This window comes from Argentina anserina, chromosome 4 (genome assembly GCF_933775445.1).
Source record: "Argentina anserina chromosome 4, drPotAnse1.1, whole genome shotgun sequence".
Lineage (NCBI taxonomy): Eukaryota > Viridiplantae > Streptophyta > Magnoliopsida > Rosales > Rosaceae > Argentina > Argentina anserina.
Window position 1 is genome coordinate 3,144,515 of NC_065875.1, and position 25,069 is coordinate 3,169,583.

General features: G+C 36.7%; 6 protein-coding genes across 7 annotated transcripts; 3 read left to right on the forward strand and 3 right to left on the reverse strand.

Annotated features, from left to right (window-relative positions):
* The first annotated feature begins 201 nt into the window (after positions 1–201).
* On the forward strand, positions 202–1,047 carry LOC126791033 (pentatricopeptide repeat-containing protein At1g56690, mitochondrial-like). The gene is made up of 3 exons (XM_050517426.1): positions 202–419; positions 531–789; positions 883–1,047. The coding sequence occupies exons 1-3, from the start codon at positions 202–204 to the stop codon at positions 1,045–1,047; spliced, it is 642 nt and encodes a 213-aa protein (XP_050373383.1).
* LOC126790255 (acid phosphatase 1-like) lies at positions 832–2,401 on the forward strand. Of its 2 annotated transcripts, XM_050516427.1 has the most exons (3): positions 832–1,749; positions 1,929–2,138; positions 2,214–2,401. In XM_050516427.1, exons 1-3 carry the CDS (start codon positions 1,364–1,366, stop codon positions 2,389–2,391), a joined length of 774 nt encoding a protein of 257 aa, XP_050372384.1. In that variant the 5' UTR covers positions 832–1,363; the 3' UTR covers positions 2,392–2,401. The 2 variants fall into 2 exon arrangements, with proteins under 2 accessions (XP_050372384.1, XP_050372383.1); XM_050516426.1 differs by having other exon boundaries at positions 1,929–2,401.
* Positions 2,402–2,580: 179 nt separating this feature from the next.
* Positions 2,581–5,603, reverse strand: LOC126790256 (peroxygenase 2-like). The gene is made up of 6 exons (XM_050516428.1): positions 5,355–5,603; positions 4,615–4,764; positions 4,413–4,498; positions 4,020–4,114; positions 2,908–3,033; positions 2,581–2,784 (listed from the first exon to the last, which is right to left on the reverse strand). The coding sequence occupies exons 1-6, from the start codon at positions 5,467–5,469 to the stop codon at positions 2,625–2,627; spliced, it is 732 nt and encodes a 243-aa protein (XP_050372385.1). The 5' UTR covers positions 5,470–5,603; the 3' UTR covers positions 2,581–2,624.
* Positions 5,604–12,666: 7,063 nt separating this feature from the next.
* LOC126790856 (eukaryotic translation initiation factor) lies at positions 12,667–15,584 on the forward strand. Its single transcript, XM_050517210.1, has 5 exons — positions 12,667–12,914; positions 13,504–13,672; positions 13,993–14,118; positions 15,057–15,122; positions 15,198–15,584. Exons 1-5 carry the CDS (start codon positions 12,694–12,696, stop codon positions 15,243–15,245), a joined length of 630 nt encoding a protein of 209 aa, XP_050373167.1. The 5' UTR covers positions 12,667–12,693; the 3' UTR covers positions 15,246–15,584.
* Positions 15,585–15,927: 343 nt separating this feature from the next.
* LOC126791681 (protein PROTON GRADIENT REGULATION 5, chloroplastic) lies at positions 15,928–16,835 on the reverse strand. The gene is made up of 2 exons (XM_050518148.1): positions 16,488–16,835; positions 15,928–16,161 (listed from the first exon to the last, which is right to left on the reverse strand). Exons 1-2 carry the CDS (start codon positions 16,764–16,766, stop codon positions 16,057–16,059), a joined length of 384 nt encoding a protein of 127 aa, XP_050374105.1. The 5' UTR covers positions 16,767–16,835; the 3' UTR covers positions 15,928–16,056.
* A 1,034-nt stretch (positions 16,836–17,869) lies between these two features.
* Positions 17,870–20,084, reverse strand: LOC126791251 (pentatricopeptide repeat-containing protein At1g80550, mitochondrial). The gene has a single exon (XM_050517672.1). The coding sequence runs from the start codon at positions 19,985–19,987 to the stop codon at positions 18,641–18,643; it is 1,347 nt and encodes a 448-aa protein (XP_050373629.1). The 5' UTR covers positions 19,988–20,084; the 3' UTR covers positions 17,870–18,640.
* Positions 20,085–25,069: the final 4,985 nt, after the last annotated feature.

Genomic DNA, 25,069 nt, shown 5'->3' on the forward strand with positions numbered 1-25,069 from the left:
GTAAATAATAGGAGCCGCAACGGAAATCATGCATCTGCAGCTATTTGAACATTGGTAGTGAAATCTTAGCATCTTAAAACGCAGCCCGAGTTCATAATTTTGTCAGGCCGAATGGATACAGGTGACTGAAAGGAGCACCTGAACTTTAGAGGGCGAGATACTTGTTTAACTTGACGCGCGTTAATAAGAGGGAAATGGTTGATGAGGCTAGGAGAAACTTATCAGCCGGCAAAACATTTGGTTTCTGATGCTTGCAGCGTATGCCGGGAACAGGGCGATGCGTTTGGGGCTGAGGTTGATGATAAGATGGTTGAGAAGAATGTGGTTTCGTGGAATATGGTGTTGGATGTATTTGTTCGGGTTGGTGTTTGGATTTTGCTTTGGCATAGAAGAATCTCGATGGAAGCCGCATTAGGTGGGTGAGAATGTTGTGTGCATTTTTACTTAGTATAGGAAGATGGTGCAGGCGGAGGAGCTGTTCGGGCAGATGCCGAGTAGAAATGTGGTTGCTTGGTATGGATTGCTTGCAGTCTCTGTGAAAGACCGGATGAAGCTAGGAAGTTGCTTAACCGGAGGCCACACAAGAACATTGCAGCAGAAACAGCAACGATATCTGCATGTGCTAATAATGGAAAGATAGATGAAACAAGGCAGATCTTTATTCAGATTGCCATCCATGATGGTGTTTGTTGGAAGTTGGAGCACGGTGATTGCATCCTTGCAGGCTATGGTCAGTATGGCGGAATAGTTGAAGCTCTATCTCTTTTCCGAAACATGACCAACAAGGATGTAGCAAATAAAGAAATACTTTGATAACTACAAATTTTTTCAGTGTGAAGTGTTAACTGTGCTTTGTTGTGATTTTGGTTTGATGTGGTTTAGGACGCGGAGGATCTGCAGGAAACAACTTCAGGCCAAATTCAAGGGTATAAGAACCTGTACATCATTCTGTCACCGGAATCAGAGGGTGATCTGAATCGATTGGCATCTGCTAGTTTTGGTGACATGGTCAGGGCCACTGTCAAGAAGGGTAAGACCGAATATTGAATGAATGATTATTGATAATGAGCATTAGAATTTCTTGTCTTTTCTACCTAAAAATTGAAATCCAGTTGTAATGAATGGTATGACAGACTATTGATGAAACAAAAGAATAACATTGATTGAGCAAGAACAAAAAAAGAATGAAGACATTTGCCAACCTGATTAGCATGTGATTGTTAGAACAAAGGTGACAAACTTGTTCCATAACCCCATGTGACCTCACTTTCTTGGTTCAATTTCCATATGCAAAGAGCTACATAAGCCCAATCAATCTTCATCTATTTGTGTCTTTCGCCATCAGTCCACTATTATTGCCAAAATGGGCAGAAATCTATGCCTCTTCTTTTGTTTCTTGTGTTTCTATGTGACTCTAACAGTAGCAGAGTCGGAGTGGAACATTTTAAACCAGAGAACCAAGAATGGGATGAAGATCAGCTTGAAGAATTACTGTGAGAGCTGGAGGATGAATGTTGAGCTGCACAACATTAGAGAGTTTCAGGTGGTGCCTGAAGAGTGCATTGCATATGTTGGGAAATATGTTACTTCGAGTCAGTACAAGGTGGATTCAGAAAGGGCTATTGAGGAGTGCATTGTGTATCTAAGCACTAGCTGTAATTTGAAGAAAGACGGCAGAGATGCATGGATTTTTGACGTTGACGATACACTGCTCTCTACTGTGCCTTACTACAAGGGACACCATTTCGGGTAAGCCGCCCTGTATGTTCGATCCAAAACAGTCAGATTAGACGTAAATGTATACATACATTATTGTTGGTGAACTGAATTGTTGATAGACATTATATCATATATTGTTTGTACTTTGTAGTATGACTTAGACTTAAGGCTGCTGATTGTGTAAACAATTTTCTGGTGTTTGGCATTAGGGGTGAGAATATGAACCTGACTGCTTTGGAGGATTGGATGAGCCAAGGGAAGGCACCTGCTTTGGAGCACTCGCTCAAACTCTTCAATGAGATCAAAGCCAGAGGGCTGCATATAATTCTGGTTTCTTCAAGGAGGGAGCATCTCAGAGAAGCTACAATAACCAACCTTCTACATGTTGGTTTTTCTGGGTGGAGAAGTCTCATTTTAAGGTCAGTTCTTCTCCTATTCAATTGTAAAGGTGCAATATATAGAGTAAAGTTGTGCTTGATTGCTATTGGGTACAGGGATCCTCATGATGAACTGAAGGGAGTGCAAGATTACAAGGCAGATGTGAGGAAACAATTGATGGGCGACGGATATAGAATTTGGGGAATATTGGGAGACCAATATAGCAGCATTGAAGGACTTCCAAGAGCTAAGAGGACATTCAAACTTCCTAACCCATTATACTATGTCTCTTGAAGAATCTTCCTCGATTAAATCCTTCCCCTGTTTGCATTCATCAAATTCTGATTCTTCCTGTGTCTGTGCGTCGATCTTTGAACATATATGCATTATCATAAAGCACTTCTATTTCTATGAAACATGAACTGACAGTCATCAGACTGATGTGCTGAAGGATCAATCCTTGCTTTATTACAGCACCTAACATCTCAAAACACAAATACATACAAAAATTCGGTACAACAGATTCTTTATCTCATCTTAGCTTCAGAAACATCACTGTAGTTCTTCTTAGCAATATACTCGAATAAGCTTCCATCAAAGCAGCGTCTCACAGCTTCTTTAGACAGAAAACCCTCCTCATCCCTCGCTAGAACGTACAAAATTCCCCATTCCAACTTACTTGCAAACCTGTGAAATATAAAAATCACTCATATGGTAACGTGAAGAACCATGAAGAATTATGAACTCCTCGAACGCTATATGGAATGTAACATGAAGAAAACATATTTAATGAAGGCCTGAAAGAGCTACCATCCGAAGAAGTCAAATACAACTCTATTTCCTTCAGTCATGTTCCAAATTTCTCTCGGGGTGAACTTGTCAGGTTCTGTACGAGCATATTTGCTAAACATTTGCTCAATGTTTGCCGGTGTAAACCTGGAAAGTTAATAACCTCATCTGTCATAAATAATAATAATAATAATAATAATAATAATAATAATATCATTGCTGTTTGAGACAGCAATATATATATATATATATAATCTCTATCCAGAGTGAAGCTTCACTCTGAAATTTTAGAGTGAAATTCCAATTTTGGCACACTTTTCGGTTAAATTTTTTCACCATAAGCGATTCAATATTTAGGTATGTTATTTAAGATCATCTCTACAAAGTTTCATCTAATTTGACAATGATTTGAGCTTTTAAAATTGAGATTTACACGAACGGTTCACATTGAACAATTTTAATTCATTCATTGATTTAATCTAATTTCAATAACTTAACGATGTCCGAATTATGTGAAATTTTATAGAGATGATCTTGAATAGCATACCTAAATATTATATATAAGTCCCTATCCAGAGTGAAGCTTCACTATGAAATTTTAGAGTGAAGTTCCAATTTTAGCACACTTTTCGGTCAAATTTTTTCAATATTTAAGTATGCTATTCAAGATCATCTCTACAAAATTTCACATAATTCGGACATCGTTAAGGTATTGAAATTAGATTAAATCAATGAATGAATTAAAACTGTTAAACGTGAACCGTTCGTGTAAATCTCAATTTTGAAAACTCAAACCATTGTCAAATTGGATGAAACTTTATAGAGATGATCTTAAATAACATACCTAAATATTAAATCGCTTATGGTGAAAAAAATTGACCGAAAAGTGTGTCAAAATTGGAACTACACTCTGTAATTTCATAGTGAAGTTTCACTTTGGATGAGGACTGTATATATATATTCTTCTATTGTTCTTATTTAAATTCATGTATCAATATTTTCATCCGAGTGTACGTACGTATGGCCTGTTAGGGACTGGTGTCATTACACATGAACATATATATATATTGAACATTAATCAGATGGAAGGTGAGGCACCATAGGGACAATCTATAAATAGATGTGTATCATACCTTCCCTCTGTGTCATATGTTCCAGTATCACTACCATGCTTAGCCTTGTGAATGTTTAGAATGTATACGGGCAAGAACGGAGAAGGAAACCACCCCTGAAAACAATTTGTTTATAAGTCGAACTTTATATACAGTTTAACATGATTCTGAAACCTTATTAGAATATCCAAATCTAAAACTACTTGAAAGGGAGCACCGGATCAAACATTTAAAATTAGTCTTAGGGAGATCAAGCAGCTGGGGTTCTCTAAAGTCTATACTTATTATTCCTTAAGGTGATAACGTAAATGACTTGCTGGCATATCAAACATATCAAGGTTGCAAAATGACTCGATGGCTATTAATTAGTATTTGATCCTAGCTATCTGTAATATGTCATATTAAATTACCCACAGGGAGAGTAGCATAACTCAGAGCTCCATTGATGAAAACAGCCAGGATAAGAGATGCGATCGCGTTAAAACCAAGAGCTCGAAATCCTGGTAATAATTAATTAATTATAGAAGACACTATATGATACACAATATAAATTGACTACATCAATGGTGCTTTTTGAACGACGAACAAGAGATGAAGACATGATGCAGATAATTACCAACAAAAGTTTCCCAAGGGTAGATGATCCCATTTTCGTCCTGGTCAAAAAACGCAACATGCTGCTGAAGAACACTCAAGTTGCGGCTCTGATGTCCGGGTGTTCCCACGGGATGGTTTGTGTCTGGAGCAGCCAGGGCTCTGGGAAGATCTGATGCGAGAATACCAAACAAGAAAGACGTTCATTATAATTAGTGTAGCGAATGTGGATAACAAAATTCAGTAACTAACTACTAACTAGTAAATTGAATATCTCACTTCAAGTTTCCAATAGCATATATAATTGTTACGACTTATATATGACAGGACAAATTTTTCTTAATAGCACACTAGAATTTTTCGATAAACACAAGAAAATGCACAAATTAAGAGCAATACTCCCAGCTAGCTCTTGATAAAGTAGCAAGTTGTGCAATGCAATGAGCAACTAGATCTTGGTTAGAAGAATGAAATTGTCTGTTTTTTTTTCTGGTCTAAAAAAATGGAATTCTCTTGCTTTTTGAGCTCTAAAACCAGCATGCATGAATTACTTATCTGTTGAGTAATATGAATCTACATACTTGGAATTAAGTTTCTCAATATATAATTCTTTCGCATTCATTAAGAAGCCAAATTAATTAACTGCAGCTAAGCTGTGTCTCAAATTTCACTATTTCAAGTTGTGTGTTAACAGATGAACAGAAGATCTAGAACAGTCGAGCTTATTAGAAAGAGAGCAATTGTATTGATTAAAAGACTCACATGGTTTTGGAAGGGTGGTTTCCAAGTCCCCCCTGACTTTCCTCTCATAAGTGACTGGTGCATGTTTTGCTGCTGTTGCTAGTGCTTCGTCCTCCATCAGATGAGTAGTAGCCATCTCTGATGATGGACCTTTTCCTCTATTTTCCGATGAGATTTCTCTTCTACCTCTCTATATTTGAATGTGATGGATGTTTTGAGGGGCACTTGGTCTATATAGAACAGTTGGGGTTGGAATTAACTGGCACCGATTTTAATGCAGAAACAAATAGATTTGGTTACGGTGCAGCGCTTCATATCATACATACCGAATCAGACGGTGGATAGAGCGTGTCTTGAAATATACGTGGGGTATGTGAGGTGTATAAACGGTGAATTAGGGCCGCGTGCGCAGCATAGAATTTTCCGAAACAAATTGGAAAGAAAGTCCAGATGACTTATAAGCTACAGAGCTACTTGGCGTGGCATTGACAAGCACCACATGAATTTGGAGCCCAGTTGTGGCTTCTGCAGGAATTGCATTCAACTCGTGTCTCACATTTTGTCCGCATTAATATAGCTCACATCATCTCGTGCGAGTTTGACACAGTTCGTTCTTTTGATCCGTACAAAATAAGATATTTGGAGTATCTTCTATGGTGATATAAATATGAAATAGAATGAACAGAAGTTGTAATGATTGAACGTCAATCTATATTACTTAATACAACTACAGGGGGCTGAAAACAGGGGCTGTAAAGACCAACAATTACAAGACTAATCACTGTACAATCAAGACTTTTAGGGAGAGAGATCAGATTGCTTTGGGAAAAGGCACTCTAATGTTGTGGTAGGAACCCATCACACGAATTGCATTTAATGCTCAGAGACAAACCAAAACGACATTGCAGGTACCATACGACCATAAAGAGATAAACTGCAAACCCCACCAAAGTAAAGAAACGACAACAACCTGCAGCTCATGCCTTACGGTCAATGGTCTAAACAGCGGTTATCGACATCGTATCGATTTTGTAAAATAAGAATATAACAGGAATATATCGAGATATATCAGATTTATCATTTTTGCTAATTTTTAATTAACTTTAATATATTTATAAACATATATTTCAAAATATACCAATAAACTTGAGAAATTAAAACTTATATTTTAAAATGTACCAAATAAACTTCATAAACAAAAACTATTTGATTGTTTTGAAAATTAAAATATATAAATAGTAGTAATTAATAAAAATAGAGGTAATCATTCATCATAAACTCTCTCATCATCGAATGATATCGACGAATTTTTCATTTTCTTTAAATTATTTTTTCAAAACGACGTGGTTTAAAAAAAATTTAAAAACACCGATATATCGGGTCAATGACTCGGATGATAAAGAGGAGTCGGGAGATGGGGAGCAGAATGAAAGAATAGCCACCAGAACCAGATATATCGTCATTTGACTTGATTTTTGGATTGACCGATATAATAGATCGATAAACAACTTATCGTATCATTTTCTTAATATCGGGGATATATCGATGATATATCGGGATATTTAGAACATTACTTACAGCCATGCACACCCTCTGCCTGCACCCTGAAGCTCTACTTAACATACTTTATAAATACCATAACTCCAATATATATGTTTCCTATTTAGGATGAAAGATATCTAGAACGAAAGATAATGAAATTCATTAGGAAAAATTGTAAGAACAATATACCAACAATTTTGTGTGTCACTCAGCTAATCAAGTGGCACATGATTTAGCTAGATCGGCTTTGTCGTCTCCTTTTCCTCTTTTCTGTTTACATTCAGCTCCTTGGTTATTGCATAGTGTCACCAAAGATTTCGAATGCGGAATCTAGAAGACTTATCATTTCTTTTGAATTAATGTCCCGAACTTGATGTAATTCATATCTTTGATATAAAAAAAACTATTCTCCGCGCTGATAACTTCCATATACCAACTTTGTAAACTAACATTTTAGTACATAAAGTAAGAAACCCGACATCATTCTTGTATATGTAGTTAACATGTCCGTTAAGATAGACGTTTTCTAGCATAATCTCAAGGGAAAATCATTTGATTCATCTTTTCCGCCTTTCTTCTACCACATTGTATCAATTCCCTCTAAAACTACAGTCTCCCTCCTAAATAGACACCAAATTTGACAAATTTCCCTCTAAAAATCACATGTTGCATTCCCAGACACATCTTCCACAATTATATTCATGCGCCAATTTGAAATTGAACATATTCCAATGAAGCTAATCAAACAAGTTATTCAAACCAAAGGAAACAACTTAATTAAGAACCAAACTAGGAAATGTGCTCATAATTAGTTAAATACTGATGGAAATGATATGGTTCAAATTAAAAAAAAATCCATCTGTTACAGAAAAGCATGGCATTTGCAATGTTTTAGGCTTTTAGCACAAAATTAACAAAACAACAAAGATGCCACCATAACAGTTGGTTACATGCCATAATTTACCAAGGTTCCGAAACAAAGTTCTAATTCAGACACTAACAACCATTCAATACTTCCACAGCCACTCTTGCACCTATCTCCTTGTGACCTCAACACTCTTGAGTACTTTTAGAAGATGTTGCAGCAAGCCGAGATGATTTTCTTGGGCGAGTCCTCCTTGCAGGAATATTGTATGTCCTCTCTGAAGAACTATGCCCAACACTTCCTCCATGTGACATGGCAGAAGGCTAGGAATGTAACAAATAAACAATTGAATAGGCATTTAACTTGAAATATAGAAATTGATATATAAAAATAACATAATTAATGATAGGCTACATGGCTGCCTTCTGTTCAGTGGCGGTGCAATAGGTCTCTTTATAATTTCTCATTCGCATAAATGAAAGCTTCTCTGGATTAACCTCATCCACATAAACCATCTCTCCACCCCTATAGTCTCTGTTCAAACCTTCATTACTGTAAAACCTACCGCCATGAAAAATGGCCATAGACAACACATCCATTCCTGCAATATTGAATTAAAATTTATTCTTAGCTACTAAATTAAAATGAAATAACTAATAACACATGGGCATCAATTGAACTGTGTTCTAAGTAATAGTTCGTGTGGTCATTCAATGTTACAACGTTCTTCACCTACTAATTTCATTTTCCCTGAATAACCTGCAGCTCATTCACTTCACACCAACCCACAATGTCTAACCCTAATTTTATTCACTTCCCATCATTTTCCCAACATAGTATTGTTGTTTGATAAAAAAAAACACACAACTTGACAATATGAAAATGATTGTATATTTAACCGCGGGGTGTGGTGTAGTGGTTTCTGACCTCCGCAACTCTTTGACCAAGGCTTAAACGTGGCATTGGTCATGGGTTCGATCGTTGACGGAGGCATTACACACCTCTTTGTTTCTAACTGGACCACAATATGGCCCTGAGTTAGGGCATTGAGGACATTACAGTGGCCAAGGCACCCGGTGAAATTCCGGTTTGAAACCATTTCACATGGGTCTCGTTAGGGATTAGTCACACGCCGGAGGTATTATCTTCGGCTGTGGGGATACCCTGATGCACGGATTCTAGATTGGCACATCTGCTTCGATATGCAACGGTGTACCACTGTGGAGCATTGAGGGGTTGTCATCTGTTGGGTTTGCCTTAGGGTCCCATATAAGAAAATGTCAGAGAACTTGAAATCAAAAAAAAAAAAAGATTGTATATAAACAAAACCAAGATCTGAGATTATTGAATATACTTTTATCAATAGCCCAAATCACTTTTCCGCTCCTCACTCTGCCAGTATAAACTCAATCACTATTTTCACAGCAAAAGTGAAAACAACAGTGAAAAATTGGGTTCAAACTTCACTCTCTGGTTTCATTGCATCTTGCGTTTTAAAATATCTAAGGATAAGGTTTGTATTGTCAAAATACTAAATTATCCTTTTTTTCAAGCTTAACGAAGATATACGGAAATGATGTCAGGTTTTATACTTCATGTACTAAAATGTTAGTTTACAAAGTTTGTAAACTAAAGTTATCAGTGACCAATAGTTAGTATACAGTTCTTTAAAAATTTCCCAATTCATTATGTGACTTACTTTCCGGTTATATTTTCACGCCTCTTCCATATAATCTTAGAATATAGTGTATAAAATTATAAGTCATTGTTGCTAAGTTTCATCCAAATCCAAATTAATTTCGGTCAAGTCGATGTCTTAAAAGATATTAATAAGAACTGTCGAAGTAAGGCACAAATAAGAAAATTCTACAAAAAAAAATCGTCCTCCAATTTGGGGTTGTCTACAATACCTTGAGATATAGCAGACCCTTAATTACTCCTTATTAAACCAAACTTATAAATTTATTAAACTAAATTTACAACATTGGGAACGAAATTACAACACATATTTTTTTATATTTACAAATAACTAAACAAATTTACCACATTAACAACTATTTGTTCATATCTTGTAAAATGTTATGACTGAAGTAATTACACTAATAGAACTAGAATTACCCAAAACATAACTTTTTTTGTTACAAAAAACATCACCCTATTTACCATAATGAAAATAAATTTGTTGTGATATCAATAAATAGGGGTGTCACATATATGGAGGCACCTAAGAAAATTCCCTCCAATTTCTCTGGTGAAAGATCTTGAAACCCTAACCCGGATAGCCTGGGGGTTGCATTAAAAGTGCGTTTATCTAATTTGATTACTGATCACGAACCCATAAGAGCATCTTCAACAGCTCCTCTTAAAATTATCTATTATAGAAAATTAAAACACCAAATCTCTATAAAAAAAAACCTCAACTCCAACAACTCCTCTATTTTATTGAACAAAATTAAAAACAATGTGTAAAACTAAATGAAAATCAAATTGAATCTCATAATGTCATGATTTATACCATGATCATAGAAGAAATGATAAATCATTTTATGTTGTTGTTATTTTTTAAGATAAGAGTGAATTTGTTTTGGTAATAAATAAAGTTTTAGAGATTTTTTTGAAAAATTATACAAATTTTGAAAATTCTACAAAGTTAGACATTTTGTTTCTCTCTCTCTCTCTCTTTCCACTTTCTCTATTATAGAAAAAGGTTTAAAGGAGCTGTTGGAGCTAAAAATTGATATTTTTCCTCTGTAATAAAGATTATTTGAGTTTTTAAATGAGCTATCGAGATGCTCTAACAGTAGCAACGTTTGGGATTACTTTCTTCTTCATATTAGTTAGAGAGAAGAAAGAGTTAGAGAGAAAAAGAAAACTAAACACAAATTGGAAAGGAAGAGAGAAAATCAAGAGGGTCGTGTCGTGTGTAGCGTGATATGGTCTTGAGGGTAGTTTGGTCAATAAAACATAATGGGAGTGTAGAATGTAAAAATGAGAGTGCAAATTTCAGCTCTCAATTTAGTTTTGACATTCTCACAAAGAAATTTACAAAAACAAAAAAGAACTACTACACATGTTGTCTATGAATGTCTATGAAGTAAAGGACTCTTGCCGTTAGGACTAACGAACAACATTGTCGTCCTAATTAAGGAAGCATAATAAGGCCCTAGGTAGATGTAGTTTCAGCCATCACATTATTCACATTAGAGGTGCAAAGGGGCCGAAAAGCCCGAGCTCGGCACGGGCCCGAGTCCGTTAGAGTAATAGGCCGGATTTGACCTAGATATTTTAGCTTATGGGCCCGGCTCAGGCCGATAAATTCTTTGACCGGTCTATTAAATACATAATTTTATATAAATATTTAAACTATTATAATAATAAGAATTGAATATTAAATTTTCTACATATAAATCGCTTGATTATTTCATTATTTTACATTATGTCACAAATATCATCAAAGTAGTAATGAAAAAGTTATAAAAAGTTTGACATATGTAATGTTTTAAAATTAAAATGATCAAATGTGTGGTAGCATTTTATTTATTTTACTATTCTAAATAGTTATAGAAAAAAAATATTTTCATTACCCAAATTTGTTTATGTTAATTGTGTCTTATAATGCTAATGGACCGAATCGGCCCGCTTCTTGGCCCAGCATGGCTTAACATGGGCTTGGGCCGGGTCTAGCTTAATATTTAAGTAAATTGGCCGGTCCGATCACGGCACAAAACAGTTTTGACCCTTATAAAATGGACTGGGCTGGCCGGGTTGGTTTGCCACCTCTAATTCACATAGTTCAATTTGAGCACTTTGCTATCCCAACCAGCAGCTTAATTGCCCTGCTCGGTCTGCTCCAGTGCGTTCTCCCTCAACAATCCATTATTTGATGTCATGTTGTCTACTCTAGAAGACGTTATCGCAACCTTTGCTGCATCTAGCATTGGTCAACGATGATGTCATCGACGTCTCACACAAAAGTTTTAAACCAAATGTCTGAGTTTACTTGCTTGCAAAGTCTCTCACCTTGTTGATCTGCAAACCCACTTTCGCAGGTTATGTGTGCTCTAGCATAGTTTTCGCATCCAAGCAAAGCCGATAATTAGCCTCCTTAATAATCTATAGTACTCCTCCAATCCTCCATTACACCCCAAAAACTACTCCACAATCAAATCAATCAACCATAGCTCTCATCGGAATCAGAAATGCGTTGGAGCTAGCTAAGCCGTCGTGTTTGAGTACTGTAAAACAGGAAAAAAGAACTCAAATCCTTGCAACATATTCATATCCCCTAAAAAGCAACAACATGGTAGTGTTTCTACTAAAGCAAGTGTCGAATGGCGGCAACAACATCACTGCATCACCTTTGTGCTCCCTCAAGGTCCTCTCAGCAACCAAGTGATCAACTTGACCAGCTCTAGTTCATCCATAATTATCTCGAATCGCGTGGATTGATCTTCAAGGTAGTCAATTCTTTCTCCCTTTTACGCATGGCTTCCAAATCGGCCTCAGAGGTGGCGGTGATGGAGTCGAGCTGGTGATCTTCAACATGGTCAGTTACCTTATCAAAGGCTTTGCTCTGTTGTTGTGTGCAAGTCCTTCGAGTAATTGCAAAATCCCTCTTTCTTTCTTTCACTGAGACTAGTTTTCCATGGAAGAGACAGATGATATAAAATTATAAATAGAGAGGCAATTTAGTCAAATGAGCACCAAAAGAGTGTGGAATGTAAACACTGCAAATTTCAACACCTTTTAAAAAAAAAGGAAAGAAATTTCTTATCCCAATGACAACTACATATGCCGGGCCAGACCCGACCCGACCCATATCCCAAAAGGGTCAAACCAGGGTAAAAGCCAATAATAAGCTCCATCCGTTTTGATATAAATACCCGATTCCAAAACCCAAAAGGTCCTTTTCTTTTTCCCCTAAAAACCCAGACACACACAAACAGTCGAACAATGGCGACGGAAGTAGCAGCCACCCCGCCGCCGCCGGTATCCGACGTGGAGGAAAGCACCGCCGCGGCGGCCCCCGAGACCAAGACCACCGGGCCCCACAAGCTCGAGAGAAAGTGGACCTTCTGGTTCGACAACCAATCTAAGCCAAAGCAGAGCGGCGCTGCTTGGGGCTCTTCGCTCAAGAAAGCCTACACCTTTGAAACCATCCAGGAGTTCTGGTGGTGCGTATAGCTCTCAATCTCTCATCTTGTCTATAAATCTTGCTCTCTCTCTTTTTTAAATTATATATATGATTTTGTTAAACCAAAGCTAGGGTTTAATTAGATAAATCTAGATTTTTTACTGTTCTTGGTGATGTAATTAAACTTGTTGTTGATTGGTGATATTGGCCCTTAATTAATGTTTGGTTTGATGAAAAGATGTGTAATTTACCTAAAGTTTAGTCTTTTCTTTTGTTTCTTGTATTGAAATTGTGGAATTATGCTTTAATTTTTAGTGTGATGCAGCCATGTAGTTGTAAGTTATCGATTTTATCGAGTGTTTTTGGATTCTGGCAAGTTCTTTAGTGTTCTTAGTTTAGGGTCAGTTGACATTAGTCTCCGTTTTAAGCAAAGAGAGAGATTGGAGGGAACGAAGAGAAAGAGAGGTTCGAGTGATAGAAAGTATATCAAATAGCTCTAGGAGCTAAGAGGAGATGTTTTTGGATTTGCTTTGGAGCCGATATAGGAATCTGGTTGTATGCAACTATGCAAGTCTATCTGGTTTGAAGGCTGAACTTTAATGTGATTTTTTTTATTGTTTGATTTGCAGTTTGTATGATCAGATATTCAAGCCGAGCAAGTTTCCAGCGAATGCGGAGTTCCACATGTTCAGGGCTGGGGTTGAACCGAAATGGGAGGATCCTGAATGTGCTAATGGAGGAAAGTGGACTGTCACCAGCAGCAGGAAGGCCAACCTTGATACCATGTGGCTAGAAACTGTGAGTTTTTTTATTCATTTTTCTTACCTAGTGTCTCAGGTTCCCTACTGTTTAGCACTAGTATGCTTTGTTACCAGACAGAATACTTTCAAAGTTGGTTTGCGTACATAACTGTTTTGATTACCAGAAAATTCCAAACTTTGTGGCAAGAGAAAATTGTTTTTTTATTTTATATGTAGTCATGGTCTACACAATTGCAAGAATTGCTTTCGTGTGTCGAGCTATTTCTTGCTTTTGTGTTTGTTGGAATAAGCACTAGGTCTCGTTACATCTGGGGATGTTTTATAGTAATGATAACAGATTGTTACTTAATTTTGTAGTTGATGGCACTGATTGGAGAGCAATTTGATGAGGGTGATGAGATTTGTGGAGTGGTAGCAAGTGTGCGCACAAGGCAAGACAAACTTGCATTGTGGACTAGGAATGCTGCAAATGAGGCTGCCCAGGTGACACAATACACTTCGATTTGTATGCTTTAGTTGGTTTGGTTTATCCATATTACTTAATGATGATATTGTGTTACACCTTGGCATACTAAGTATAATCATCGACTGTATTTATATGACTTTGGACTTGCTTTTGGGTGCTTATGGTTGTTGCTGTTGTTGTTTTTTTTTTCCGAATATTTTACTAAAGGTTACATGGTTTTCCCTGCCCTGAAGAACAATAAACCTGGGAAGAAATGATTGTCAGAGTTGAGACAATTTCTCTGTTAGTACTGTCTAGAATTCTGAATAGCAAACTTTCATTGTAACCATGCAATATAAATTTTTCATCCATATTCTAACAAATGCTAATAATGGACACATCAAATGTAATATTAACCATTGGTTGGTCAGTTGATTGTTGAGGGTCCAGATTGTTTACTATGCTTAGTGTCCTGCTCCAGTTTCTGATATACCTTGTAACGTTAGTTCTCGGGTTTAATGGTTAATAGGAGAAGAAGGAGGTCAATTTTAATTCTGTTTCCCTATGGCTCTTTGCTTGGAGGAGTTCTCTCAGTGTTTCTAGAACTCGGTCCTGTAAAAATAGAAAACAGAAAAATATGATATTTCAGTTTGCCTTTAGCTTTTTGCTTGTAGGAGTTCTCTCATTGTTTCTAGAGCTAGTCTCTTTTACCAAAAAAAAAAAAGGTTAATTGCTTAATGGATTACATGGTTATCTTTCTGCTTGACTGGAGTTTTGCTTTCCCTAGTTTAATGTACCTCAGAGATTTTGTGTTTGGCATGAATGGATGACCCACTTCTTGTCTGCCGCTTCCTGTTAGTTTTATAGGCTAGTACGGTCTAGGAAACTGAATTTCTCCTTTTAGGTTACAGTGTGCAAGTTTTGTTGCAAATTTGAAATGCCGGAAAGTGACCGAGTCTTTTACCTTATCCTGTAGATGAGCATCGGGAGGAAGTGGAAGGAGATTATCGATGTCACTGATAAGATCAATTACAACTTCCATGTAAGTCTTACTCAGTGTTCAGGACTGTTAATTGACATGGAACTATTAATCTTATTTGTCACTCTCTTATTTCAGGATGATAGTAAAAAGGAAAGGTCAGCGAAACATCGATACAATGTGTGATCATTTTTTTCACTTGTTTTGTGGAATGGGCCGGTGCTCTCTGTTACCAAGCTTGTCGACCCTGGCACAATATTTCTGCAGGCTGCTCATTTACTGAGAAAAGCTAGAGGATACATCTCACAATTTTCTCTTTTTGATCTCTTAATGTAATATCATTTTGTTCTCCTCCATGCTGCGTTGTTTTGACCAAGTTTGTTTGTAATGCATTTGTGATTTTATTTAGTTTGAAAATCAGATTCTTCAAATTCATGTGGCTATTTCAAGATATTATAGATGGATGAATATCGTCACTGTGCGGACAATGAGCCATTTTATATTTTCATTCCTTGAACCTTTGAAGTCTGCTTTTATATTGGTCTGGATGCTAGTCTTGCTGAAAGGACCAAAATAACTTGTAAATTGTTACTGTTACGATATTTAGGCTCTGAAGAACAAAATTGATGCGGACTCTAGTCATTTGATAAGAGTGAAAAAAAATGCCTTGTGATTACATACTAGTACACAAGGTCCGCAACATTTCATTCCTTCTAAGTGTTGTGGTAACGAAGTGACGCGGTACCACCACACAGCTGTTGCTTAAAAAAGAAATGTTTTCCCGAGTGTTATTTGATGGATTTGATGAATTAATATTAAACAAAAGCTGAAGAATTATGATGACAAGTGCATATATATGGAGTGGGTATCATCAAAGTTTACATTCGGATCATCAGGGTGTCCCAGCAGGACGAGTATGTAAATCTGGAAGTCCTCAAACTATTAACATTAAATTTCTAATGTTGGAAATACAAAATGTAGGCTTGCATCTAACGTATCATGCAAGAAATCCTAGCTTTTCCCCATTCTTCTTTGCCAGCCGAATCAGCCCTTGCCTTTGTTTTGCATCAGCTCCTATGGATTTGCAGAACTCGGTAATTACCTGCAGAAAAATAGGTGTCTCAAAATTTGAATAACTATAACAAAAATACTTCCTCTTGGTTCAAAAGGAGGGATTAAAGTTCGAAGGATCCATATGCTCGTCACATTTAGTTTAACCGTGTATTGTAAACCCAAAGGTGTGTCAGCAAAAGAGCGACGAATTCGTAAGGCTCATAGCATCTGGAGCAATGTGTAACGTTCAAGAAGTTAAAGGTGTTTTTTACTTAGTTTCTTCATAGTGGTGACATATTTGCTTCATTAATCATGACATAGTTAAGCTAGTTCACAGCAGAATCAAACAAAGGCAACTAGGCAAGAGTATATTACCTGAGAGTGCAAAGCAATTGCCTTTCCCCTAAGTTGATTGAACCGCTTCTTCCCAATAACGTCTCTTGCAACAACTACAAGTGGTGCAAAGAGTCCCTTCCCTTCATTGACGTTCTTCATCATTGGCTGTGCTCTGCTTGGCTTTGCAACTCTCACATGGGTTTTTACTGACTTGGCTAGCATGCTATAGTCTTCACCCGCAATTGAACTTCCCCAACTGCCATGGAAAGAGGAGCTCAAGTTTCCTTGGAACCCAGTTGCAGAAATGGAAGTTGCCATTGAACAAACAAGAGAAGCTTCACTGGGAAAAAAACAAACTCTAGGCTCTTCTTTAGGCTTTGCAAGAATTTGTGATGGTTGTTCCTCAATGGTTTTTATTTGAAGGGATGGGATATTTTGGTTGTAACGTTGATAGCCTCTGCTTTTAAATGGCTACAAGTGCGGGAGAAGGTTCAAGGTTCATTAGGAGCCACACAGACTGGTCTTTGGATTTTAGTTTTGGTTTTTCAACAAAAGTGTATATTATTTCTGGACGGTCCCAAATTATTTAGAGCATCTGAATATCAATTTCTATTGGAGAAACTAAAAGAGACCAAACTTTCAGTCTAATTGAATGGCGCGTATTAAGCAAGGGACTTCTATGGTTCCCAAGTTCTTACCAACCCTTCATGTTCCAGCCTTGAATGTTTGAAGTGATTGGAAAATTCCTAGAACGGCTGCAAATTTGCTTCCTAAGGACGGTGTTTGATCTAAACATCGCAAGTGTCATTGTAAGAAATGTGTCCGAAAGTCGAAATCGAACACGATTAAAATGCTCGGAAGACATTGTCTATCAAACTGTCGAACAAAGTTTCCAAGTTTGCTAGCTCGAGGCTACAATACCAAAATCGTCTCAACTTGGTTTGATGAATGGCATGCAGCTCATGACATTGACTTGGCAAGCTCATTCTGCCAATTCTTCCATCTACTATGAGGGTTAGCTTCAACTAACCATTTTGCAGCATCATAGTTTTGCTTAAGCATGTAGCTGATCAAGTGATCAAAAGTATCTTCTTTCATAATCAAAGTTTGAGTTCAAACCACAACGGGAGCCGATTGGTCTGAACTTGGGTTAAATGTAAAGCGATTAGGAGGTTGAGAATAGTATTATCTAGCAAATATGAGGCATCAAACATTAAATGGATATCATACGGCCTCAGAATATTATATCAAATACAAGTCTTTAGTTGCTTGCATTTTAATCTGTAAGAAACCATGGAGGGGAAGGTTTCTGGTCAGCAAAACTGTTCCCACCGACTCTTCTTTAAAATTGAACTTAGCTGTTCTAATTTTTTTGTAAGCAAACCTTTTTCTGTCATATATAGCATTGTCTGGATATTACTCAACAATTTACATCAAAAATAGTAGTCACAGGTGCATCAGATGGCATATGAAGAAAACAAATAAAAGAAAATAGAATCTAATCTAGGCTGCCAATTGTAAAGATTCAACTGTACGAACACATGACTGAATGAGCGATCTTCAAGCTAACAGTCACCTGTAAAGCAAAAATGAATCCCTACCTAAATTCATTACTCATAAGATTCGATTAAAGAAATTTCTTATGAGGTAATGGTGTGATAGTCATATAACGATCAACAGACTAACTCGCAAAGACTGTCCACCAGATTCAGTCAGAGTTAGAGGCAAAAATGAAGAGCAATTATGTCCCCGGAAATTAAATTAAGAAACTTTCCCAAGCCATTAACAAAAAGAAGGTCGACAAATATATGGGCTACATTCAATTTGCATACCTCTGTTTCAGAACCGGTTGAAGCATATTATTGAGGATTTGTTGCCAGAACTGACCCTTCTGCCATGCAGAAAAGGCTTCAACAATTTACCATTCTGTCAGCTGGTTCAGATCTCTAAATTGGTACTGCCGAAAAGGTCAATAAAAACCAGCAGATACTCCAAACTTTTCCATCATTGTAACCAAGTTATCAGTTGCACATGCTCATAATATCTATGTATCCCCTGGAATCCATATCTTTCAGCCCTGAATGCACTACTCAGATAGTATTCCTTAGCTTCACTTCACTTTTCGAAGCAAAAATGCCGGTGGAAATGGCAGATATTCCAGATACCAACATAAGCATCGAAATACGTTGCAATTACCCTTCACCAGATTCATTACTCACCAATTTCGTCCCCAACTCCACCCTTGGCTTAGTTGGAAGCCCCTTACCTATCATCTCTTCATCGTACTTTCTGGCCATGTCTAACATACCCTTTTCAACCAGAGCATCTATCAAAGCATTGTAAGCAGACTCATTAGGACTACACCCTAGTTTTTCCATCTTCTGCCACACAATAAACATCGGTCTAAGGAAGCCCCATCTCCGAAACTTCCTCATAATCATCACGTAAGTGTCCATCCTCGGCTGAACCCCACTATCAATCATCCTATCAAGCAGCCTAAGAATCTCATTTGGCTTCTCCAGATACTTAAAAAGGATTTGGTATGTAATAACATCCGGGCCACAACTGTTCTTAGACATTATTCGAAGCATTGAGAATGCCTCCCCCACTCTTATATTCTCACACAAAAGCTTTATAATTGTATTATACGTCGCAACATTGGGATCACATCCCAATTCCTTCATCTCCCTCAGGATCCGAATTGCAAAATCAACACCCTCAGAAACACCAACAGCTATAATAACCGTATTATACGCCACCACATCCAGCTTGATCCTTTTCCTCTTCATCTCCTTATACAACTTCACCGCCTTCCACGCCTTCCCACTCTTGCACATTATATCCATATATATCGAATACGAATGCACATCTTTACAAACACCTCTCCTATCCATCTCTTCCCAAAAATCCCTACACTTTCCCCACCACCCCATTTTAAACCACCCCCGAAGAATCATATTATGCAACTTAGTACTCCTGTCGAAACCCAACTCTTTGCTCTTCCAAGAACACAACTCTTGGGCCTCAATCACATGCTTATTCTCACAAAGAGCATCAATGAGATTACAATACCCAGTCTCATCCTTCAAACCAAACTCATCCAACTTATTATAAGTATCTATAGCTTCTTTTACAAGATGTGCAGACACAAATCTCTTAAACATTATACGAAATGTGGTGTGGTCGGGAACACAAACTGGGTCGTGTTTCATTTTGTGCACTAAGTCCCAACAAAGCTCAAACTCGAAGTACTTACCGAGGATGTCGAGAAGTTTGTTGTAGGTTTCGGTGGTGTGTTGGAAGTGGGGTTGAGTTGAGACCCAGTTGAAAAAGTCGAGGGCTTTCTTCCAATCATTGCCGTAAGAAGAGAGGGTGTCACGGACAGTGGTGTGGTCGTAAATTGGTGAAGATGGTTTTGGGTTTGGGTCTGTGGGATTGGGAAGTGAAGTGGGTTTGGTGCGAGCAAAGTGAGGGAGTGAGGAGAATAGGTGGGGGAGAAGAAAGGGTCTGAGGCGTTGAGAGGTCCGGGAAGAAAGCATTATCCGACCGTATAGATCAATGGCGGCGGGGAGCAAGAACAGCGGCTAAAACGACGAAGCCCATACAACGATTTTTTATTCAAAAATATAAAGTGGAAGAAATTGCGGAAGGATGAAGAAGAGCAGCTTCAAAGAGAATTTAAGAGAAAATGAGAAAGAGAATTTTATTAGGTTATCAGAAAACAAATTTATCCATCACCTTTAATTAACTATCTTTATGTTCATCTCACTAGATTAATGACATAAGTTCTAAATTAAATTTTCAACAATGATTTTTCTTACAATTTTTTTAGATTTAGAGTTTAAAGTCTAAATTGAATTTGTTGGAGAATGGAGATGGCGCATCAAAGAGAGTGAGAGACTAAGACATAGAGGGCTGAGACTCCCTGAGAGGCCGAGAGTTTCAGATGGGAAAGCCAGTCAAAGGCTTGGCTCCGCGCCTGCGTCCACCAAGTATCGAACATGCGCCACAAAAGAACTAAACTTGAACTTCTCACCACTACCCTAACTGTTTATCTCGATTAAAAGAAAGCTTCCACTCTTATGATAACACTAGTTACCTGACCCGTGCCTTGCACGGGGGATTCACAGTAATTTTATCAGCAATTCCGCATCTTGTAACAAACTACTTTATATTATAGAACCCTTAACGATAGAAAATGTAGTGCAAAAAAATATTTAGTCATAACGAATGTGTACTGTGTCAATATTAGTTTCTTTTGTTAACAATATTCAAATGGTGATTTATATATTTGTTCAGATCAGGTTCTGTTTTGTAGTTTTTTTTTCTTAAATTTCAATTAATGTTTGTATAACTTCTAACTCTTAAAAAAAATTGTAGGACTTATGTAGCTACCAACAACGAAAGTTCTGTAAATAGCAAATCATCCCAATATCACACCACATATGTTTCATTGCAAAGCTACAAACAAAACCTTTTTCATGAAATTTCTAAATAAGCTAAAATCTTGATTCCAATAACAAATAAAATTTTGTACATAAATGAGTTATACTTTGTGCTATACCTCATTCATATTTCTTTCGAAGTTTCTTCACAAATCAAATGCGGCATTGCATGATATTATTAGTTGATGAAAATCATTGTCCTTCAACTTACACAGATGTGGGCACTTGGTAGTTTTAATATTTTTGATCTTTCCACTACCACTTTTGAAGGGCACTCACTACGGATACAGATGCTGGTATCTTGTCCCGTACTATCTAGATAGAAAAAAAAATTGATCAAGGAAGCTGAAAAAGCAGTCATATTCAGCGCACTAAAAGGTTGCCGACATATTAGTACACTCAAATCTATTGATAAACAATCCATGATAAGCTAATTTTGCAATAACGATATATCATTCTAAAAGAGAGATAAGATTGGATTTCAACAAACAAACAGGTTGATATCCAATCGAGTAGAATATAACCATTTGCTAAGCTTAAAAAAATGATACCGAAATCAAGTAGGTATTTTCATGTGTAGATCAACTCATCTGATACTCCTCTAAGTACATACCACAGTTACACGGCTCTTCACATTCCATTTGCCCTAACCCCTATCTGGAAACCTTCCCTAGAGAATTTGCACCTTGAATAAATCACATATACCTGTCCTAAATTAAACAGCAAAGCTTCACATATACCTATGCTAAACTAAATGACACCTTCTGCATAATTCTGTTAGCAGAGTCAATCATTTACATCATTGTAAAAGCTAAAAGAATAATTTCACTTCTACCTTTCTACTCTCATGCTCTATCCTCAGTCCTCTCACCTCATCCTCAATACTTCTCATTCATTATGTTGTTATACTTTTTATAACAACCCGAGAAGTATTCAAGACGAATTAGCTTAGGGAAATGAAATGGAGTAATGAATTCAATAACGTAGATTAGATGTGGAAAAGAAGTAATGAATAAATACCGATATAGAGTTACTAATTTAATGGTAGAAGTGATAACACTTTACGAACATGCAAAAGATAGCACACCAAATAACAAAAAAGCCACAACTACACTACAAATCACTCTCTCCTTGTTGATTGAAACTAATAAACTTCAGGACAGATACTTGTTAACAAATTTATTATAAAAAAAAAAAGAATCTATAATGACCCTTGAAAAGTTTCTATTTGAAAGGATTCCAACTCAGCTCATCTGAGTAGGCACAATTATTATGCATATCTTCTATTTTCCATTGTAACATAGATAAGCTATCTTTATCAGCCACACTACCACTGAACTACAAAATTCTTAAAAACTGAACAAAACCCATTACAACATCAGGTGAGGCTAGTAGGAAATGCCAGTCTACCAAAATTAGTTATGTTTTGTAAGGCAATCACAATAAAAATGAGAAAGGAACAACCTATCTAGTTTGATTTCTCTCTGCTTTTATTGTAATTAACTGATACGCAACATTTGGAATTCTCGATATATACGTTAATTTATTTAAAACATGATTGACTAACCTGCAATTAAGTTCCTCTTATTCTCTTGGCCATTGAATTCCAAGTCTTTCAACTATCTCCTTTGACGTTCATGTAGTTATTTTGGGCAGCAATGGCAAATTGGCAATGGGTTGACTTTCTGAAAAATGGAGAACTTCATCATCTAATACATCAACAGTGACTTTCATGAACCTCCTACTCTGTTCTCCTTATTGTTCTTGAATTACGGCCCATATGATTTGCCACATGTAGCATCTTGACACACTCGCTTCCTTGAAGACGCTACACTCGCTTCCTTCTACAAACACCACGGTGAATATTGCTTTAGAGTTGTAGTCTGGCCGCATTATAGCTTCCTGCAAAATGACCAATATAAATTTTCCAAGTTCTCAATGGTCAAATGACCAAAACCTTATCAAGTGCCCCACAACATACTTGTCGGATGTCATCCCTTTATTCCTCTGATTTACACATATTGTCAATTTCCCCGCAAGTGACTGCATCATATATGTCCTGAAGCTCATTGAACTTCTCAGTGGGAGCTTTGAACACACTGCGAACTCATTAGCCTGGATGGGTAAAAACCAAAAACAAAATGCAAGCTATACTTAAATTTAGAGAAAGAATGCAGCCTATTTCACCTTTAAAAAGAAAGTTAAGTCTGAAACCTGATGAATGATTAATTTCGTATACATGTTATTCAATGAAAAATTGAATATAATTATCACATAGTTGCACTTTTATTATAGATATACTAAATAATGGAAAACACTGATAAATGAAATGAAGAATGCAACGATAAATTGCTCATATAGCTCAATCTAAAATAGTTGTACGTAAGAGCCGACTATACCCAAATATAGCGTAAGAACATACTGCTATTCAAATCTGCAAAACAAAAGAATTGAAGAAGTTACAGAATAACATTATTATCAATATTCAAATTCCTATTCTAATTTGCTAAATTAAATCAAGACGCAATCCAGTCAAAAATGAATCACTTAATTAAAAAAACAAACAAACCTGTGTAAAGAAAAGAAAACTGAGATAATGCAGAATTACAAAATGAGGAACAGTAGAACAACTAATACCCACAATTCTGGTATAAGATCTGCAGAAGATAAACGATGATAAGATAAATTGAAAAGAATGAAATTCAGGTTCAACCATTATATCTGTATAACGTACTTGGTGACTACTCCAACAATTTATAGAAATAAACCAAAATGTAGATACCATAAACCAAGTCCCAACTGAAAGAAGACCAATCACCAAAATGTAGATATCATAAACCCAAACTCCATATCACCATCCAGAAACCCAAACGAAAATTGCATATCTATTTTATTGAATGAAGCTTTAGAGTGATGAGAGTAACAAATTGTAACAAACAGATCTAAAACATATAAAGGTAAATATTAGCAAGCCAAAGTGGGAAAGCAAAAAACAAACCAAAAGTCCAAAACAACAAATGAATAGCCGAGGTTCATTTGATAAAAGATAAGTAGATAACTAATGGTAGTATCGATCAAGCTCTGGGGTGCTTGGTCATTCTTCTCTAGCATCAGGGAATGTTTTCCTGAACTCCAGTGGTGAAGTCTTAATTCCTTCCACTAAGAAATTAAGAAATGACATTTATAGCATAACTTTTAGGCTCCGTATCAATCCATGATGCGCCAAAATCACTAATTGCATAATAGACCTACCCAAAGAGCAAGAAGAAACTTTGAGAAAAGAAAAGGAACGAACCAACCACCAAATGCAAACTCAGAATCAAGAACTTAGCAGAAGTGAACATTGAACATACCCAAAAGAAGATCACTTCTTCTGTCGCCCTGTGACCTCAATCTATGTCTCTAGATCCCCAGCAAAAAGCCAAAATCTGAGAAAGATTTCCAATGGATTGGATGGAGGAGGAACCAACCGAGACTGATGGAGAAGGGATTAGAAGCTTCAGGAATCAAGAGACGTTCGCTAGGAGGTGAGAGTTATGACACGTGTACACCATCTCCGACTTTTATACAGACACAAATGGCATGACTGCAATTGCCATAAAACCGAGGATAGAACCGTAATTGTCGCGCGAGCTGGGAACAGTGCTTAACTACAGGGCACCGACCAACTCAAAAATAGTATATAGTAAATAGGAAGCAAATTCATCAACTACCCATTATTTGTCTACTCATGAATGCCCACCTAGACTAATGACATATGCCATTTTTATTTACCATGATTAGACTATAGTCAAATCTAAAATTCTGAAATTTATTATTAATTTATTTTTATTTTAAGTTCAATAATTATAAAATATATTATATATAAAAGGTTTCGGGTTTAGGGTTTAAATTGTTAGAATTTGTGATGATTAGAGTTAGTCTCCCAACATCATGCCATCATCAATTCTACTTCTTTGAGACTCTGATTCCTTCATCTTCTTCTTTGTTTGTAAGTATAATCAAATTGGGGGAGAACTATTAATTGAGTTTTCTGATTTGATATAATTATGTTATAGTTTGTTTCAAATTTTGTTGGGTTTTTGCCTAGAATTTCTAGATAGAGGCAAGTATGGAGTGAGACGAATCAAAAATGGTGCATTGATGTTTTGTTTGTCGGGAATGTCGTCATTCAAA

Coding starts and splice junctions, on each gene's coding strand:
- LOC126790856 (XM_050517210.1), top strand. CDS start 12,694: ATGGCGACGGAAGTAGCAGCCACCCCGCCGCCGCCGGTATCCGACGTG. Junction 12,915..13,503: donor ACCATCCAGGAGTTCTGGTG/GTGCGTATAGCT, acceptor TTTGATTTGCAG/TTTGTATGATCAGATATTCA. Junction 14,119..15,056: donor CTGCAAATGAGGCTGCCCAG/GTGACACAATAC, acceptor CTTATCCTGTAG/ATGAGCATCGGGAGGAAGTG.
- LOC126791033 (XM_050517426.1), top strand. CDS start 202: ATGAGGCTAGGAGAAACTTATCAGCCGGCAAAACATTTGGTTTCTGAT. Junction 420..530: donor ATGGAAGCCGCATTAGGTGG/GTGAGAATGTTG, acceptor GATTGCTTGCAG/TCTCTGTGAAAGACCGGATG. Junction 790..882: donor GAAACATGACCAACAAGGAT/GTAGCAAATAAA, acceptor GATGTGGTTTAG/GACGCGGAGGATCTGCAGGA.
- LOC126791681 (XM_050518148.1), bottom strand. CDS start 16,766: ATGGCAACTTCCATTTCTGCAACTGGGTTCCAAGGAAACTTGAGCTCC. Junction 16,162..16,487: donor CAATTGCTTTGCACTCTCAG/GTAATATACTCT, acceptor ATTTTTCTGCAG/GTAATTACCGAGTTCTGCAA.
- LOC126790255 (XM_050516426.1), top strand. CDS start 1,364: ATGGGCAGAAATCTATGCCTCTTCTTTTGTTTCTTGTGTTTCTATGTG. Junction 1,750..1,928: donor TACAAGGGACACCATTTCGG/GTAAGCCGCCCT, acceptor GTTTGGCATTAG/GGGTGAGAATATGAACCTGA.
- LOC126791251 (XM_050517672.1), bottom strand. CDS start 19,987: ATGCTTTCTTCCCGGACCTCTCAACGCCTCAGACCCTTTCTTCTCCCC.
- LOC126790256 (XM_050516428.1), bottom strand. CDS start 5,469: ATGGCTACTACTCATCTGATGGAGGACGAAGCACTAGCAACAGCAGCA. Junction 4,499..4,614: donor CCCTTGGGAAACTTTTGTTG/GTAATTATCTGC, acceptor AATTATTACCAG/GATTTCGAGCTCTTGGTTTT. Junction 2,785..2,907: donor GTATTTGACTTCTTCGGATG/GTAGCTCTTTCA, acceptor TATATTTCACAG/GTTTGCAAGTAAGTTGGAAT.